The following is an 18,187-nucleotide window of genomic DNA, read 5'->3' as shown; positions in this document are numbered from 1 at the left end:
GCTATAATTAGCCCCGGGGCCCATAGTTGAGACCTGTCAGAAACTTGTACACTGTTGACTGTCAACTGTCGACAAATCAGGTCGCACTCACACAAGCAATCAATTCTTCACTGGCACCTATCGCGTGGTATTTCTGGATCCATGGTCGGCCCCAACCCCAACACGCGAGACGTGGAGACGGCTCGTTCTTCTTCCCCAGAAACCTGCCCCATGTGGAGTAGGGTGGTTGTGCTGCAATTGTGAAGTGTGGGTGCTCGGTTCCTCGATAAGTGTTATGATCAGAGATTAGAATGCATCGTCTTGAGTGGTTTAATTGGCTTGATAATTTCCCCCCACTCCAAATACCACGACATCTCAGGAATCCAGGGATTAGCGTCGTCAGGGTCGCAACCCGCACGTCCTCGAATTGCATAGCCCACATTCAGGCCGACTGCCGATTGGAATCTGAAAGCTCTTCAAAGATCGCCGTCTCCCCGGAATTCTGAGGTCTTTTTTTGGTTTCCCCATCCCATCATCCCCGCCAATCTACACCAACATGGAGGACGGCAATCGCGTGCAGGAGACGACTGGCTCGATGTCGTCGGAGCCAAACGCCAGACGCTCGACTTTGTACCAAATTTATTCGAATTCTTGGTTCCAGATTCTGTTGATTAGTTTTATTTGTTTTTGCTGTCCTGGAGTGAGTCCCACCAGCCGCGTAGAGTGCGATCGTTCTTGTTTTTCGCGATGCTGATCTATCGGTATAGATGTACAATGCCCTCTCAGGACTAGGAGGATCTGGGCAAGTCAACCAGGCTGTTGCTGCAAATGCCCAGGTGGCTCTGCTTTCTGCGACTGCTGGTACAGCGCTGTTTGTTGTTGGTCCAATCTTCAATCGCGTCGGCCCTCGCGTCTGTCTTCTCATCGGCGGCTGGACTTATCCCTTGTATTCCGGCAGTCTGCTCTGCTTCAACTGTAAGCAGTCCATTGGAAGATATACTACGTTTTATCGATGACCACAGGGTTGCTAACATACTTGCTAGCTACTAATAATGGCGCCTTCGTCATCGCCGCCGGTGCAATCCTCGGTATCGGCGCATCCTTCCTGTGGGTTGCGCAAGGAGCCATCATGACGACCTACGTCCCTGAATCCCAAAAGGGTCGCGCTATCGCAGTCTTCTGGATTATTTTCAACCTTGGCGGCGGCGTCGGTTCACTCGCTAGTTTCGGTCTCAACTATAACTCTACCAGCGGCACTGTCTCGAACGGAACATACATCGCCCTGCTCATATTGATGGCAATCGGCTGGCTACTGGGCGTATTTGTTTGCCCACCCGCTGCGGTACGCGTTAAGCAGCTCGAGGCGACTCCCGAAGAAGAGAAGAACTGGAAACAGACCCTGCTCGTTTCAGTGCGTGCTATCGCCGACTGGCGTGTGTTGTGCATGGTGCCCCTTTTCTTCTCTGCGAATGTCTTCTACTCATATCAGCAGAATGTCGTCAACGGAATGACCTTTAACATCCGTTCTCGTTCGCTAAATGGCGCCCTCTACTGGATTGCGCAGATGCTGGGAGGCCTGATCATCGGTCTCATCCTTGATCTTCCTGGTTTCAGCCGTCCCACACGTGCGCGTATTGCTTGGGTCTTCCTCTTTGTTACTGGCATGGCAACATGGGGTGGTGGTCTGGCTTTCCAGAAATGGTTTGATGAGCGTACAGCGCGGGGTCTGAAGCAGGATATCGATTATACCGATGGGTCTAACTCGGTCGGTCCGATTTTCTTGTATATCTTCTACGGCGCGTACGATGCCTTCTGGCAATCCTTCTGCTACTGGTTGATGGGTGCTCGGTCTAACTCTCCGGCTGTTACTGCTGTTTTGGTGGGCGCTTATAAGACTTTCCAGAGCGCCGGTGGTGCCATGGCGTGGCGCATCAATGCGATGGGTAAGCCGGCTATGACGCAATTTGCCATGGATTGGGGTCTCTGTATGGGATCACTGGTTATTGCCATCCCCACTGTACTTGCAGTGACTTTGACCAGTGAGTCGGATGATGATATTAATGCGCATCGCATGTCGAGCGATGATGAGAAGCCCCAGGCCCAATTGAAAGAATAATATGAACATGGAAGGGGTATTTTGTCTGTTTTTTATCGCATCTCGTCGCATCCTTAAACTAGAATCTTCTATACACGATAATTGTACACATTCACCTGTTCAGTTTAGTTTCTTCCGGTCTATAGTCCGGTGTTGTAGCTATCTCGGAGTTGCGCCGTGGTGATTGAGGGCCATCCCACTTTCCCAGGTATGATATTATAGATTAAATTCAATTCAATTGAGATGTGATCTAATCAATAAATGCTAATTTCTTCCTCTTTCCTCTTGTAATATCAGTGATGGTGTTTCCATCGCAATATACTGCTCCGTAGTGGTAACTCCTAGTATACTACTTCAATAACCGAGCGGCAACTGGCCAGTTACCCGCCAACTCCGCAGCTTCCTCTCCTCTTCACTTCCCTTCATCACCTCCTCTTTTCTCTCCTCGCCTCTCCTCTCCTCCTCCCTCTTCCTCGACCTCCACGCCCACGCTCACTATGGGTCTCATCAGTCGCACTCTGAAGATTTCTGCCGCGGGTACGGTCGCCTCCATTGGTGTCTTCTTCGGCGCCACGCGCAATGACGTCTTCCAGCCCATGGACTCCTCCGATCCCATTTTCTCCTCGCCTTTCTTCCAAAAATATAACCCCAACCGCAACCCCACCCTGCATGATGTCTGCGTCCGTCGAATTGAGCTTTCCAAGATTGAGCCCTCCCTGCTGGAGAAGAAGGGCAAGCTAGTCGAGGCCTTTTGCGCCGGTGTCTGGGGCGGCATGGGTGAGTTGGTTCCTTCGCATTCGGGTTGACACGCGCGCACATCTAATCCGCCAATCTTTTCTCTTGTCTAGGATACATGGCTCAACGCGCATACTTCGCCAATAAATATCAAGGCCCCGAGACCGCCACCCACCTCTGGGATCGCAAAGACCTCCTCTCCAACACCTACGAGGTCGGCACCGTGATCACCGACCACTTCGAAGTTCTCGAGAAGACCGACGAATCTATCACCGTTCGTTGTGGCGATACTCCCCGACACCCCGATATCCGCAAATCCGACGGCCTCTTCGAAATCTCTGCCGTCGTCAAGCAGGAGGAAGGCATCGCGGAGTTCAAGCTCAAGAGCTGCTTCTACCAGGGCGAGGGCAAGGCTGAGGGTTCTCCAATGGGTCCCGTTATGACCTGGTTGCATCAGCAATATGCAAAGCTCTGGTTGGAGACTGCTATTCTGAAGAATGTTGTGAAATAAGAGTCTGCGGCTGAGGGCTTGCGACTATTGGTGTAAATACGTTTCCATAATGCTCTATGACGGGACACTGACAGGTGGAAATGAAAATGATTTCCCTGGTCAACCTGTGCCAAAACAGAGACAAAACCTTGTGTACATTTCCAAGGTTATCGTGGAGGAAAAGAGGATTTCAATGCAGAGATGCGACGCGATCAAGGAGACAGAAACCTCACTCGGCAATGTCGTGTTCTACTGGGGGTGATATAGAGCCAATCAGTCCTGCCAGTAACTGCTGAATTAGTTATTATTATCTATCTTCATTCGCATTCAAGGCTGCAGCTACTAGTATATCAGGTTGTTGTGGCAGATTCCGTGATATAATGCTACTAGCGCTCAGTGTCTGCCACAATATTCCTTCTTCACCCCACAATCCTCCACAATCAACCCCAGATCGGACATGAGCCCTTCTATGGCCATCGTTCTACTATTACTAGTATCGCAGTCGATGAATTACAAATCAATCAATGGAGATCATCACTCTCGAGCCTCTACGGGCATTCCAGCCCCGGGATTCCCGAGCGGTGCCCTCCAACAGGCCCAACAATTCTCAACAGAACTGAACGTATCCTCAAGGTTCCGCAAAACAATGGCAAATACACGATGGTCAAATCCAGTTCGGATGATATAGAATCAGGAGAGACGTGCTTTGCTTCATCAAGACCATTTCCAGTGACGACTGGGTCGGTATGCCTCGTCACCGACCTCGGGACGATCTCCACCTGCCGCAGAGAATGTCGGAAATCCCGGACATCTCTCCTCCCTATCCACATATCTTCTTTCTCACCGGACCCAATGAGGCCAATCCCTGGCCAATCGTGCATTTTCCCCATCATCTGGACCAATTCGACTGTGGGGAAGCCCTCGTCACAGGTCGATCTTCTGGGGATATTTGAGGACTCAGCCTCGCCCCGTGGGGACTGGGTGGTCGACTCTCCTGACTTGGTTCCGTGGTCGATAACACTTGATTCACGAGTACCGATCATACAGCATGACAGATACTAAAGTGGAATCAAACCTATACTCAACATCCAAGCATTTGGAGTCCATGCCTGATCGGGAAGGACACGATGCTCCTTCTGTGGCAGACTTGAAGTCGACCTTGGACACAGCGGAAGAAGATCCAAATAACCCCCAGGTAGATTGCCCATATTCAATCCCAGCGAGGCACAACTAACTGGTGTCTGTAGAATTGGTCTTTGACTGCCAAACTTTGCACATACCTAACCATTTGCTCCTTCACATTCCTCGCCAATACCAACTCCAGCAATTTTACCGTCGCGACCCAGGCAATCATCAAAGAATTCAACGTCACCCAAACCCAAGCCGGGTCCTTGGTCTGTTTCAATGTCTTTCTTTTCGGCGTGGGGAATATCTTCTGGGTTCCGCTGATGCGGGTCGTCGGCAAACGCCCGGTTTACCTGGTCTCCATGCTGCTGCTCTGCATGATAAACGTATGGTCGAGTCGGGCCAGTAGCTATAACGAACTACTTGCATCTCGCATTGTTTCCGGATTTGCAGCGGCTGCGGCCGATGCCACCGTTCCCGCAGTGGTTGCCGATATGGTCGCAGCCAAAGACCGGGGTCACTACATGATGTTTTTCCACCTTGCCATGACAGCTGGTCTGTTTGTGGGTCCCATGATCAACGCTTTCCTCGTTCAGCAGCAGGATTGGCGCTGGATGTGCTACTTTATGGCAATCGCTGTCGGGACTATTTTTGTGGTCTCAATATTTACTATTCGGGAAACTTCTTATCTCAAGCGACACCGAGATGAGAGTAAGCGGACTCGTCTTCAGTGGATGTCGTTGACTATCGGATATAACCGGGATGCCTCATTCTTCCAGACTCTGCTGGATATCCTAGCCAATGCTACTTACCCCCCAATTCTCTGGTGTTCATTCACTATCGGTATTTCCGTTGGATGGTGAGTGGCCTCAATATCAACTTATGTCCTACCCTGCTAACATTGGGTTAGGAATATTGTCGTTCAATTAACCTCCTCTCGGACTTTTACCAAACCGCCTTATAACTGGAAGCTAGGGAGTGAGGGTCTTTTCCTGCTGTCGGGTTTCATTGGCGCAGTGCTGGCCTTTTATATCGGAGGCCGATTACTCGATATCGTCTCGTCCCGAAGTACCGCACGACATGGCGGCATCCGTATGCCCGAGTATCGACTACCTGCTATTGTCATCCCCGGTATCATTGGACCAGCTGGTATTCTTATTTTTGGACTGTGCATTGCCCACAAAACACATTGGATCGGTCCCGCATTTGGATTTGCCATGCAGGCCTTCGGTCTAGCCGCCATCTCGAACGTGGCTGTGACATACTGCCTGGATTCCTACAAACCGGTATGGCATGATTGATACTCTCTCCTCGGTTGCATTGAAATTAACACTTGACAGGTAACTGGCGAAGCGTTGGTTATTATCTTCGTTATTCGGAATACTATTGGCATGCTGCTATCTCTATATGCCGCGGATTGGATCGAGAAGCAGGGACCTGCGCCTGTGTTTGGTGAGATGATGGCGATTCAAGTGGTGAGCATTCTATTTGCCATTCCACTCTATATTTGGGGCCGTCCGCTGCGAGACTTCACTTCTATATATGGACCGATGAAACGATTCCAGACCGCTTAGGCAGATCATTTATCATTATACTCATGAACTCGCTTATTGGATAGTAGAATACAAAGATATCTCTCCACCAATGTCATTAATTTCGGTAGTACCAGTCGTTCAAGCGGACACTTCCAGTGGGCATGGAGTATAGGAATCCTTTCAATATTTGCCTAACATACTAAGTAGCATAAGTGACATGAACATCTGAGTCGTGAACATCGTTCATTCCCATCATTTCAAGGTCCAGTCTTCTCTAGTAGCTCAAGAGTAACTCAACAGAGGTTTTCTAGAGACCCTCGGTTGGTTTATTGGCTCGGTGTAGGGATCATATTGGGGAGCTGGTATATCTTGCAGCTGTATCTTGGACCCAGATGAAACAGCATCCAATGCCAATGCTACGCCCAGTGTGCACAGAAGTACCCCGGTGATCCACTTTTTCTTCATCGCGGATTTTTTTGGGGCGGAGTCGGGATCGTCGTCCTGTGCCGTCTCGCTAGCAGGCCCATCACACTCATCGTCGACCAAACAGTAGCTTTGTCTCTCCGAGCCTGTAATTTGCCTTCAAACGCGCGGGACAACGTCTTAGCAGCGTGAAAAGTGACGAACATGGTCATTATCATCCCTGGACTTACTCTTCGGCTCGCAATAGCTGCAGCTGAATGATTTCATTTTTCTTGTTCTCACGTTCCGATCGTTCGTTCCTTGGAAAAATGAGGGGGGATACGGAGTCGTCCCCTGATTTAATTATTCCCATCTGCCAAAAAGATATGTGAAGAGTTTTCTGTGGATTTCGACACATTTATGTTCTATTTACTCCGTATTCGTTTCGAATATGGCAAGGGTCCGATATGGGGGCCATTTTATTATTAGCTCGGGACTACGGGTAGTTTGGGGGCTACTTTCGAGTTTCTAAAGCGCCCAGTCCCACTCTAGTTAGTTTAAGTTAACTAGTGTGGGCACAGTATACGCACTTCCTGCCATATAAAGAAATACAAATAGGTAGGCCGGGGGTCCATGCAAAAGACCTTGTTGTACACTAGTAAATTATATGTAAACGGCCTACTCTCACTCCTGAATTTTGCGGAGGGAGCCTAGTGGATGTCCAATCTCTGACTACCCTCCTTTTGTTCCCAAGAGTAAACGGTAGGGACAATCATTGAAAGTCAAGCGAAAAAATCAGGGCTAGAAGGTACTGAAGAGCAGCAGATCCTCAGATTCCACTTTAAACCAAATACACCGGCAGTCTTTTGTTATGGATTGTGAATATCTTATGAGAAGCATACCCAATATAGGTAAAAGAAACATACCCTCAACCGTAACCCGCATATCTCGAACCTAGACAGATATTGTTGACACCCATTGCAGCATCCGATCGCTGTGTTTTGTGTGCTAGGGGGATCTTTTTTAAAATCACCAGAGACCGTAAAAAGGGCGAAGAATTCCAAAGTCGTCCGGAACCCTTTAGATCGAAGCCTATCACTAGCTGACGAGATACAATCAAGAATCGAGGCTCATTGTGGGCTCCGTCTTGGAAGCATGAAACATTTTGTATGTGGATCTGATGTCTCGGAAGAGCTCGCCTGGGTTGAACAATGCGATCCAAGCGTTAACTCCCAAGGGACCACCCTGATACCGCTTTACACGGGGGCCGCCGGTCTCACTGTCTACTACAGCGAGGTACTGTTGAGAATCGCCAGAACGTTTAACGTTCATTTTCGTGTACGGCTTGATGGAATAGGCGTGGTAGAATAAAAATGCAAAGGGTACCACCTGTAGACAGATAATCAAGGTAGGCAATCCAATGATGATGTCTGCATAGCTCAGAGTATCGGAGGGCTTGAGGGCGCCGGTGGCGTCAAGAACCATAAACACGATCTGCTTATTTGTCAGTGGCTCGGCACACTTTACATTGAAAAGGGGAAGTCTTTCTGACCTGCTCTAAAAACTCAAGACCGACAACTAGCTTGAATGCCAGGAGCTTCATCATTGGCTTATGTTCTTTCATGTGAGATTTTAGGTTGCCGTGGAACCTGAGGATATTGACCATTGCCATGCCAAGGGATATGATTCCAATGATAGTGATCTAGTATTCGGGTTGTTAGACTTGAACATATTGTCAGAAAATACACTGGATGTACCTACCCATAAGTGAGCGAAATAGGCCTTTTTACCTTCGAGGCAGTAAATCCCCAGTGCTTGTGTGATGCTCTGAGCTATAGCAAGAATAAATGATACAATGGGATACTGCAGAACAAAATACCAGGTAGACTGCGAGCGCAGAAAGTCAGATGAATCTCCTGCTGTCATATTGGGTACAAATTACTAACCTTCAACCACGACAAGCCATCTGTTGTTTTGGTTGTGCTGTATCTCTTTGGAACTCTCAAAGATGCAAAGAACTCGGCTCTGTGTTGGTCGTTCGGTGTCACAAAATCACAGAGTAACATGAGAAACCAATACAAAGCAATCCCCTGGAAAAGCTTTGTCCATCCAACCAGGTATACATATGCGTTGGGAAAGCATATTGAAAGCAATGAATAGATCGTATATAATGGAAACAACGTGGCGATTCTCATAATTCTTGAATTGATTTCCGTTAGCATTTCCAGTACTATGATCATTCCGGGATATTTAACTTACTTGACCTGTTGGTTTGGATCACTTAGGTGCGTTGCATGCCGACCCATAACTATGAATATCACCAAACAAGTGATACCCGTGCAAGCGCCGGAGAGTATCATATTGAATTGGTGAAATGTGAAGTTGCCGACAAAATTTTCAGACGCATCTATTTAGGAAGAGAATCAGTTAATTGGGTTCGGAAGACCATCGAGATTGAGTTGCGCACCAGGGGCCAGATGTGCCGGCATCGGGCAAGTTGGCTTGCCATTCCCCATTACGATCCTCGATTAACTGAACAGATCTGCTTCGGGAAGGGTTTCGTAGAAATGGAGGCTCAGTGATAGTATTTATTAGTCTTGAATAAGAGTTATGAAAAAGTGAGTTGGTTGTATAATGATTTGAAGACAACAGAGAGATAGACCTAGCCTTTATACCCATGAGCAACTGCGAACTAAGATTGTGTCGCCCCATTGAGTCTCAGCCCACCTGTTATTTTTAGGGTATGATCTACTCCGAATACTCCCAAATGAAGTCAAGCATGCCTCCGACATGACTCTCCGTCTCTGCAGCTGGACGTCATCAGCCCTACTAGTAGATAAGCCTCGCGGATTCCACTCCGAATGGGGAAGAGGATGTTAGAAAGAATCTCAAATCTAGACATTCTATTGATCGATCTATACTGCCCTTTAGGTGGGGGCTATATGTGGCGCGCTTTTGATTTGTTGTAATATACGATGCGGCGTTCTCTGATGGGTCAAACATCTGATTTACTTAAAGGAGATTAGTGTGAGCGGGAACACGACCCTCTATGCTATGTAATCACATCTAAACCAATCACATTTCTTACATATTTAGACTTACGTGGCTGTGACCAACCAGACAGCATCTGGCATACTCTTTTCAGCAAGTATATGTAGATCATTTTAGGTCAGTGGCTTTTTCTGGATGGCTGCGTAGCAGAGCGTTGTTTGCGGGGCCGCTCGGGGACCCCGTGGCGGGCTCCAGGGCCGTAAACGACACAATACGTTCCTGACATTAAATCGAGGGCAAAAGGATTCCGCATTTTCCCATTCCTGCCCACGGACCGGCGACTTGCGATCGGTGAGCGTAGGCACGTATAGGTGCATTTATTCAGGGATTTGATTTCCACTGTTCTTTACCAACTCGCAAAAGCCGAAATTCCGTAGGGATGTAGAGCAGTTACAAGAATTGATAGTATTCCGTCCATTGTCGAAGGTTATAGCATTTCCTGCTTAATATTATGGCATGCATTGACAGAACTTACTTGCCTATTTCAATGTATTCAATGTAGGAACAGTCAACCCAAACACATTCTCCGGATCAAACCTCGACTTCAGAATTTTCAAAACCTCGATCCTCGATCCGTAAGTCTTTTCAAGGTATTCCTCCGATGAATTTGCTTGGAAGTGAGAATTATAAAGCGAAATATAGCCCGTTGGTAGAACATTGCCCGGAGACGCCCGTAAAACATCCTCTGCAACCCCCGCTGCCCAAGCCTCTGCCTCAGACTGCATGCTAGCCTCGTTTGAAAACCCAAGAATCTCGAGCATGAAATGCGGATCCCGCGCCTCAAAGACCGAAGCAACCTGAGATTTCGTCGATTTTCCGCGGAGCTGATGAATGGACATCATCGTGCCGGGATTGTTTGGCAGTTTGGCAATGCCGCGCCCGATTGCTTCAGCAGTCTCCGAAGAAATGAGCCTCACATTATGAGTAAGAGCGGATCCATATACTCTCGGTGGTACATGGGCTCCAGTATTGGCTAATATTTCCGGTATTGTTGTTGGAACAATGGCGTTCACCATAACAGGACCAAGGGCAGCAATTTTCCGGCTCCAGTACTGGCCTTCTTCAAGGTCATCGCCACCCCAGACAAATCTAATGGCAAAAGCGCGTCCCCGAGGGCCGTTGAATATAGTTTGTTGGAGAGTCAATTCAGCAGGGATATCCTCTGCCTCGAGTTTTCGGTACTCAGCATTATACTGGACGAAGGTTTTGTGAATATCGGTGGGATCGAAGATAATTGGACCGGCCAGGAGCTTAAGAACTTTAGTATTTGGCTCCCAATTCGATAATATTAGATCAGGATACCCAGGACCTACCTTAGAAATTGAGTAAACCTTAACCACGAGCTCAAGAATAACACCGTAAAGACCACCAGCGCCACGAATACCTTCCAGAAGAGCATCGTCGGCATGAATAACCTCGCCATCGGGGTTGACAACAGTCGCGCCGATGATCTGGTCTGCACCCAAACCCCAGTGCGCGGAAAACGGCCCATATCCACCGTAGACGGCCCAACCAACGTAGCCGACAGATGGTATCAGTCCTATTGGGGTACCCAGGCCCGCATTCCACAGTGTGTTTCCAACTTCGCCTTGCAATGTTCCTCCTTGGATAGTGGCAGACTTCCGATCGCTTGCGATGGTGACGCCGGTCAAGGCACGAAGATCGATGAGCAAGGCATTTTCAACAACTGCGCGGCCTTCTAAGTTGTGTCCGCCCGATCGCAAAGTGAAGGGCAAAGACTTGCGTTTGGCGTACTTGATTAGGACGCAAACGTCAGAGTGCGATTGTGGCTGGACAATAGCTAGTGGGTTGTCAGTACGCGAAGCGTTATAAACCATTCGAGCGTTGGTGTAGTCCGGAGAAGATGGTGGGATATAATTGATTGTTGGATTCTCTTGTATGAGTGACTCTAGGTCAGTTAACTGGGTAGCTCGGGCCATTATGAGAAAGGCTGGGAGTATTTGCGGAGTGATGATTTATGCAAGCACTAGAGGCAGTTGGAGGTGATCGTGTAAATGGTTGCGGGGTATGCGCACTTAAAAGTTACCACAAAGTCGGGGTTATCGTGTCGCGCTATAAACAGTTTGTAATCCCCCAGAAAAGTACCCGGGACTTCCGATTTATTGTTACCTAGCGCCTTACGCGGCGAGATCGCTCGAATGAATGCGTCGCGTCGAATTGGGGGCGGGTGGCAGTGGCGGCCAGTCATCGAGCCCTCAACTCGGTTTCCCCGATCCTCTCTCCGATCTTTAACTTGATAAGATTGGAGGGATTCTCAAGGATACTAAGTTTTAACTTTATAAGAATGGTGGTGTTAACTTCATAATGCAGGCATTGAACGATGATATCCGTAGGCAGTTGGGTAACCACTTGACTATAGAATGGAGACAGGTTTGACTGATCGTTCGACTACAAGTTAATTTTCTGCTTGCAGAATCTCCAATAGCAAGAATAGTAAATTCAACTCCGTGTTTGTTCTAAAATAATACAAGTACATCCTGCCACAAATCCCAAGCAAACCCCCCCCCCCCATAAAACGAGTGACAAGGCATCAAACAACACCATAGTGGAAAGTCCCAATATTTGTAGGGTCATAATCTAGCAGATGGCAGATTCCCTATGATAAGCCTATTTAAGCAAGGGGGAATCCGAGCAGAGAGAGACCAGTGGGAGTAGGGACTGCCTTTCCAGAAGAGGAGGGGGTGGCAGAAGGAGTGGCAGAGGAAGCGACAGGAGTGAAGCTGGGAGTGAACTTGGGAGTTCCGGAAGGCACAGCAGAAGGAGTAGCACTGCCACTGGGAGCCACTGGGGTGCTAGTAGGGGACAGGAAGATCGCGCTTCTGGCCTCCAGCAGAGGCAAGGGCAGCAGCCACGGACTGAGCATCGCCAACCAGAGAAGGCAGGTCGGTGGGAATAGAAAGGGAGCCATCGCGCTTCTGGGCACCAGAAGAGGCGAGCGCAGCTGCGATGGATTGGGCGTCGGAAACAAGGGAAGGAAGATTGGTGGGGATGGACAGATCCTCGCCTCGCTTCGCGATCACGGAGGCCGGCTCCGAACCATAAGGGGTGGATGAGGGAGGAAGGCTGGCGGAGGAAGAAGCGAATGGGTTTGGCAGAGGAGGGTCACTCGGGGTTGCGCTGGCAATGCTGCTCAGGGTACCGCTCGGGGTACCGCTCGGGATACCGCGGGGGGTGCGCGAAGGAGTGGGAAGTCCCGAGCTAGAGGCATAAACCGAGGTGCCGTTAGAGTTGAACGGAGCAGCCATGGCAGAGACCGAGAGGGCCAAAACAAAGGTAGCGACGGAGGTCTTCATTGTGAATTTGGATATAGAAGAAGTATATTGTCAAAGAGTGTTGTCTTGTAGATTAGAAGAGTTGATCTGAAGAGAGTGTTGGTTGTTTGATGATGAACAAAACTAGACGGTTTCGATGGGTGCTTTTATATCTTTTTTCCAAGTACCGTCGTCACGAACGATCCGCCGGTTCATCATCCCAAAATTGAGTGAATCGTTCGCCGTTTAGCCATATCCACCTCCATGGGGTCTCCACATCCTAGGATCGACTGTTGCTTATCGTAGGGAGTGTTGGGGATATTCCCTCTGGTTGGATTTGACTGGCCAAGGGCAAGAAGATCACCGGATTTCGACATCCGTCGATTCCAAGTTTCACGATCTCGATTGTATGGTGCCGTATAGGCGAAAGTTAATCGATGGCCTAGTGTAGATCATCTACCTGGAGTAGAAGCGTGTCCCTGGGGTCAACCGATGGTACAAGGAATAGTTTGTCGGAGAATAGTTGGAAGTCTGCGCGAATTGTCGACTACCGGTCTCCACAATGGTATTTAGGTTTGTCGTTTCAGAACCATTCCCCACAGTCACGACATGGAATAGAGTGGCAAGCAGAGAGAACGTGGTGGAGAGAGCTCACCACGAGGGTTGATAAGGATAAAAAAACTGGACGCATTTGGAATAAAGCCCGGGTGCGAAAGCATTGTGATTGGTCGAGGCATGGATGTAGAGGAATCCAAGCCCGGCTCACCAGGGACTATGCCAGGAACTTTTGTCGGTGCCGATCGACAATCCCTGTAGATCACCGTTGGAGAGCAGTGAAATCGCCGGATTTGTGCATACAACCGATATAGTCCTCGGTGGTCCGCGTATCAACGTTGTGCAAGTGCTTGAATTCTCCGCTGATGAACCACGGTCTGCTCGGCTTTGCTCCACACCGGCAAAATGCATTCCTTCTCGAGGCATGTTCGAAGCAGGGCCGATTCATGGCCAGGTCGGCAATTCAGATCACACACGACATCCGTGACCGTTATTGCCCAGCTAATGCACATGGTCACCAGAGTTTGAGATATCCGTGCAAGGCATGATGATGGCCCACTGCCCCTCCCTTCGAAAAACGATCTTCAGTGGTGGTAGGGTTCCCGAGGCCGAGGCCGATGCGATAGGAACGGCACTCGGCATTAGTATACCATTTCAGCCGGAAAAATGGACACATATCGGCATCCTTGTCGATTGGTAGATGTTTGAGGGCATTTGATCTAAAGTGGGGCCATCATGCCTTGAGAAACGCAGTCACAGATACCAGACTCGAGGCATTTCGAAAAGTGTGATAGATATTGTGTAATTTTGCATGCCGAACGACTATTTAGGTGGATATCGAGAGATCTCGGTGTTGTGTTGTGAAAAGTATTAAGAGTCCTGCCAGTGGACGTTCCCCAGCCTTCCGGAATGCGCGTGTCCAGATGGAACTCGGAGTAGAGTGAACCCCCTGCAGGAAGTCTGACGTCGCCAATCTGGAGAAGACTCCATGTCCAACTTGAACTCCACCCTAATGTCCAAGGATCGACCAGTCCCGACGGTCCCCATCGTATCCTGTACCATAGACGAAGTGGCGATTATTAGCTGGGCTCACGATGCCTCCAGCCGAACCAGTCTTGCATATTCGATACAGATGAATCGAAGGTACCACAGACATCTTCCAAGGTTGTCGGCCGAAAGGTCAGAGACCGCAAGCATCAGAACTTGATTCGGATGAGGTCACTTCGTTCGTAGTCTATTCTTTGCGCACCCCCAAACCCTGGCAGGATTCAGATGTATTTGGCTACTTTTCGAGTGTGTTGTGAGAGAAATTAATCCATTAGTCCTTACGGATATTATCGTAATTCACCTGAGCTATACACTGGTGATTCTATTTATTCATGGTTCAGTGTCGATCACTGATTCGTGGTCATCATGGGACTCCAGCAAAGGAGCTCAATTGCGGCGAGTAACCTTGGCCCATTGAGGTTCAAGGTTGTCGCCAATGGCACGGCGGGCCTCCTTCTCCAGCTCGCGGTGGCTAAGGTCGCCGCGCTTGGAGATTTTAGAGGCCGAGTCCTCACGCGACAGCTGCACGTGGAGGTAGACAGCGGCCTTCTTGCCAGAGAACATAGCGTGTGGCACGTTGGTGCTACCGTCACTGTTGGCATCTCCGATAGCGTACACACCGAACTCACTGGCACGCATACCGCTAGTGTCGACAACGATCTTCTCGTCGGAAACGTTGAGACCCATCTTGTAGGCAAGGTCGGTGCGCTGCGCAGTGTGGAAGTTCGTGATGAAAGCACCATGCTCGACGGGCTCACCCTCGGTGAAGTGGACCAGGAACTTATCATACTGGGCGTCGAGAGTCTTGTTCTGGTGAACGGCACCATCCTGAATGCGCTCAATTGAGGTGATGGTGCGGTTGTCAATCTTGACGTTCCACGCCTTGAGCTGCTCTTTCCAGTCATCGTGGGAGGCGGTGGCTTGGGCTTCACCCTCGGGGTTTTGAGTTCCATTCACGAACGCGGTGATATCAGAGAAGAGGGTGTTGGTCTCCAAAACACTGCCGAAGACGTCTGACAGGTTACCCAGGACACCCAGAGGTTGATCACGGTGCTAAAAAAAAGGGGGAAATGGTCAGCAAACTTACACCCCAATGCTTCAACTTGGATAATACTGAACTTACCTCCCAACCGTCACACCACGGGCACCACCAGATGCCTTTACCGAAGCCCTCCTGAAGGCCAGGAGTATCGGGCAGAACATCACGTAGACCAGTACCAAGCACAATTTTGCGAGCAGTATAGTTCTTTCCGGTAGCATCGGTCACGGTGAAAGCGGAAACGTCGTCGGTACCGGTGGAGGTGATAGACTTGACCGTGCCGTTCTTGAAGTGGGCCGAGGGGTACTTGGAGATCTGCTCTCTGGCAAGGCCACGGAACTCGTCAGGGGGGGTACCTAGTTTGGTCAGCGGGGTGGATTTAGAGAAAGATGTCAAATCGGGGAATTACCATCATTGCCAATGACATCGTGCATGTTCCGCGTGGGGCCGTTACGGTAGCGGTGGTCATCAAACAGCAAAGCTGAACGACGCACACGCGAGACACCACTCAAGGCACTGAGACCAGCAGGACCTCCACCTACAACGATGACATCGTAGTCGGTCTTGGGGATGGCCTCGGCGGAAGCAGCCAGCAGGGACAGAGAAAGAGAAAGGAGGGATGCGACCTTCATGGCGACGGCTTTTATCAAGGGTGATGGAAGACAATTGGAAGCCTCGAGGACACGCGTGACGAAGGAAAGAAAAGAGCCACGGGGATCAGCTGGTGGGAGGCAACTGCCCTCTTATGTATAGGGGGGGTGGATATAGTTTGAGGGTTGCCGGGTGACTGGCAGCGACAACCCAGTGAAAGCTGGGCATCTTGCACATCGTGGGCCGATCAAGATCTCGACTGGAGAGATGTGGAGGAGAATTGGTCGACTTGCAGAAATCATGCTCGCCGGAGCTGAACTCGGTGCACGATTGTCGGGATCGGCAACCCTTGCGGGGCGGGTTGTGGAGCGACAGGAAGAATTGGGGACCAAGAATCAGACATTCGATGACAGCGGCAGACTGTATGTAGGTCTCGGACTCTCGGTGCACAGAGAGTACATTGTGGTCAATTGTGGTATCTTAATTGAAGCTTAATGCTGGTGGGAGAAGAGGAAGTAGAAAGTCACATGTTGAGGTCATGTGCTCGGTGTTCATGTGCTCGGTGTTTGTGTTTGTGTTTGTGTGTTCAAAAGGAAAGAGCGAGGTCCTCAAGGCACCAAAAGTGAACTCAGGGAAGGCGCGACCTGCGAACTGCGATCGGCAAGCCTTGGCATTCCCCAATCACCTGACTCTCCCACCTTCCTCTTCTTCTCTTCTCTTCTCTTCTACATCTACGAGTACTCTCCTCCTTTGTTTTCTCCTCTATGTTACTTCTGCATTCTTCCACGGAGTATGGGAAATAATATTCTACGAGTACTATCTCGTACTTTGTGCGACCAACACGCCATCTGCGGCACCATCTCAGCTCTGTCGATAGTTCGGTGGCGCCGCATCCCGTGGTGGAGTCCCGAACCAGCCCGCTCCAATCGTCACGAACACACGATTCTGCAGAATGAGATCATGAGATCGAGAGTGGATAGAGTGGAGTGAGGACGGAAGGCCAAAGCAAGAAAAAAAAACGCATGCATTGATCTTGTTTTGATCCCGATCGGGATCTACATACGGAGTACAGTACGGAGTACAATATGTGCACAATATTTACACATGTTCGTCTACTCACAGTGCTGTACTATCGACCCATCCACCCACCATCCACCGTCAAGATTTCACCACTAACGTACGCGCTCGCTCGACTCGCCAGATACACCACCGATCCCTTGAAGTCCTCCGGATCCCCCCAACGTCCCGCGGGAATTCGTGCAAGAATGCTGGCCGCCCGCTCCTGGTCCTGAATGAGGGCCGTGTTCATGTCGGTCGCGACATAACCCGGTGCAATCGCGTTCACATTGATCCCCTTGGATGCCCATTCGTTCGAGAGGGCCTTGGTCAGTTGGGCGACACCTCCCTTGGCCGCGGCGTAGGCAGGTACTGTCAAACCGCCTTGGAAGGAGACTAGCGAGGCGACGTTGATGATGCTGCCGCGGGAACCGGATTTGTTGGGTGGCCGAGTCAACATGTAGGCTCCGACATCACGGCAAAGGGTAAAGACGGTGGTGAGATTGACTTGAAGAACCTGCAATAAATCCAGCATTAGCCAAGGTCCGGTTCGAGTTAAGCTGATAGCAATCAAATACTCACCTCGTCCCAGTCTTCCAGTGGAAACTGGTGGCTTGGGTGCCGCCGCTGAATCCCCGCACAGTTCAAAAGAATGTCGATATCATGCCCATCCTGGGTCACCGTCGATACTAAGGAGGAGATAGATTCTTGCGAGGCAAGGTCCGCCGTGTAAATTGTCGCTTTTCGTCCGAGTTGTTCAATCAGCTGCTTGGTACCCTGGTTCCTAGTATCTCTCTGCCATTTGTTAACCTTTTATTCTCGGGGGTCTGCGATTTTCGCATCAAGGTCTGCTTACTTGGATCAGCACAATGTCTGCACCCGCCTCCGCCAGCGCGATGGCCATGGCCTGGCCGATTCCTCGGGTGCCGCCCGTAATCAATGCCGTTCTACCTGTAAGTGAAAAGAGATCCATGGTGCGGTTTGTGTGCGTTGGCTTCACGGGGAGAAGTGCGATCTTCTATATACCGCGCGCCAAAGTTCCCCGAGCCCCCACGCCCACCCCGCAGATTTGAGGGGGAGGGGGGGGTTGGGGTTGTCGAGCTGAGAAGAGGGACGGACTATTCACCGAAAAGTCAAACTACATGTCAGAGATTGGCGACATCTCACGCCTACAAGGGTCGAGACGACACAATCTCTGGTTCCCAAAGTCTGAGG

The 18,187-nt window shown here is 49.9% G+C and overlaps 8 protein-coding genes across 8 annotated transcripts; 3 read left to right on the top strand and 5 right to left on the bottom strand.

Annotated features, from left to right (window-relative positions):
* Positions 1–535: 535 nt before the first annotated feature.
* Positions 536–2,095, top strand: N7509_000579 (putative MFS transporter; the record flags this gene model as incomplete). Its single annotated transcript, XM_056625216.1, has 3 exons — positions 536–679; positions 747–954; positions 1,023–2,095. 3 exons carry the CDS (start codon positions 536–538, stop codon positions 2,093–2,095), a joined length of 1,425 nt encoding a protein of 474 aa, XP_056493798.1.
* A 476-nt stretch (positions 2,096–2,571) lies between these two features.
* Positions 2,572–3,320, top strand: N7509_000578 (uncharacterized protein; the record flags this gene model as incomplete). Its single annotated transcript, XM_056625215.1, has 2 exons — positions 2,572–2,851; positions 2,923–3,320. The coding sequence occupies 2 exons, from the start codon at positions 2,572–2,574 to the stop codon at positions 3,318–3,320; spliced, it is 678 nt and encodes a 225-aa protein (XP_056493797.1).
* Positions 3,321–4,347: 1,027 nt separating this feature from the next.
* On the top strand, positions 4,348–5,998 carry N7509_000577 (uncharacterized protein; the record flags this gene model as incomplete). Its single annotated transcript, XM_056625214.1, has 4 exons — positions 4,348–4,494; positions 4,547–5,283; positions 5,335–5,710; positions 5,765–5,998. 4 exons carry the CDS (start codon positions 4,348–4,350, stop codon positions 5,996–5,998), a joined length of 1,494 nt encoding a protein of 497 aa, XP_056493796.1.
* A 1,479-nt stretch (positions 5,999–7,477) lies between these two features.
* On the bottom strand, positions 7,478–8,850 carry N7509_000576 (OSTA/TMEM184 family protein; the record flags this gene model as incomplete). The annotated part of the gene is made up of 6 exons (XM_056625213.1): positions 7,478–7,882; positions 7,914–8,063; positions 8,123–8,248; positions 8,308–8,560; positions 8,621–8,768; positions 8,829–8,850. The coding sequence occupies 6 exons, from the start codon at positions 8,848–8,850 to the stop codon at positions 7,478–7,480; spliced, it is 1,104 nt and encodes a 367-aa protein (XP_056493795.1).
* A 1,041-nt stretch (positions 8,851–9,891) lies between these two features.
* N7509_000575 (FAD-binding oxidoreductase) lies at positions 9,892–11,352 on the bottom strand (the record flags this gene model as incomplete). Its single annotated transcript, XM_056625212.1, has 1 exon — positions 9,892–11,352. The coding sequence occupies one exon, from the start codon at positions 11,350–11,352 to the stop codon at positions 9,892–9,894; it is 1,461 nt and encodes a 486-aa protein (XP_056493794.1).
* Positions 11,353–12,225: 873 nt separating this feature from the next.
* N7509_000574 (uncharacterized protein) lies at positions 12,226–12,726 on the bottom strand (the record flags this gene model as incomplete). Its single annotated transcript, XM_056625211.1, has 1 exon — positions 12,226–12,726. The coding sequence occupies one exon, from the start codon at positions 12,724–12,726 to the stop codon at positions 12,226–12,228; it is 501 nt and encodes a 166-aa protein (XP_056493793.1).
* A 1,947-nt stretch (positions 12,727–14,673) lies between these two features.
* On the bottom strand, positions 14,674–15,957 carry N7509_000573 (NAD(P)/FAD-dependent oxidoreductase; the record flags this gene model as incomplete). Its single annotated transcript, XM_056625210.1, has 3 exons — positions 14,674–15,339; positions 15,410–15,681; positions 15,735–15,957. 3 exons carry the CDS (start codon positions 15,955–15,957, stop codon positions 14,674–14,676), a joined length of 1,161 nt encoding a protein of 386 aa, XP_056493792.1.
* A 1,088-nt stretch (positions 15,958–17,045) lies between these two features.
* On the bottom strand, positions 17,046–17,507 carry N7509_000572 (uncharacterized protein; the record flags this gene model as incomplete). Its single annotated transcript, XM_056625209.1, has 1 exon — positions 17,046–17,507. The coding sequence occupies one exon, from the start codon at positions 17,505–17,507 to the stop codon at positions 17,046–17,048; it is 462 nt and encodes a 153-aa protein (XP_056493791.1).
* Between the last annotated feature and the right edge of the window lie 680 nt (positions 17,508–18,187).

This window comes from Penicillium cosmopolitanum (assembly GCF_028827165.1).
Source record: "Penicillium cosmopolitanum strain IBT 29677 chromosome Unknown utg000003l:1.0-3747932.0:1.0-3751027.0, whole genome shotgun sequence".
NCBI lineage: Eukaryota > Fungi > Ascomycota > Eurotiomycetes > Eurotiales > Aspergillaceae > Penicillium > Penicillium cosmopolitanum.
Note: the sequence above shows the minus strand (reverse complement) of the source record. Positions and strands in the feature narration are given on the sequence as shown.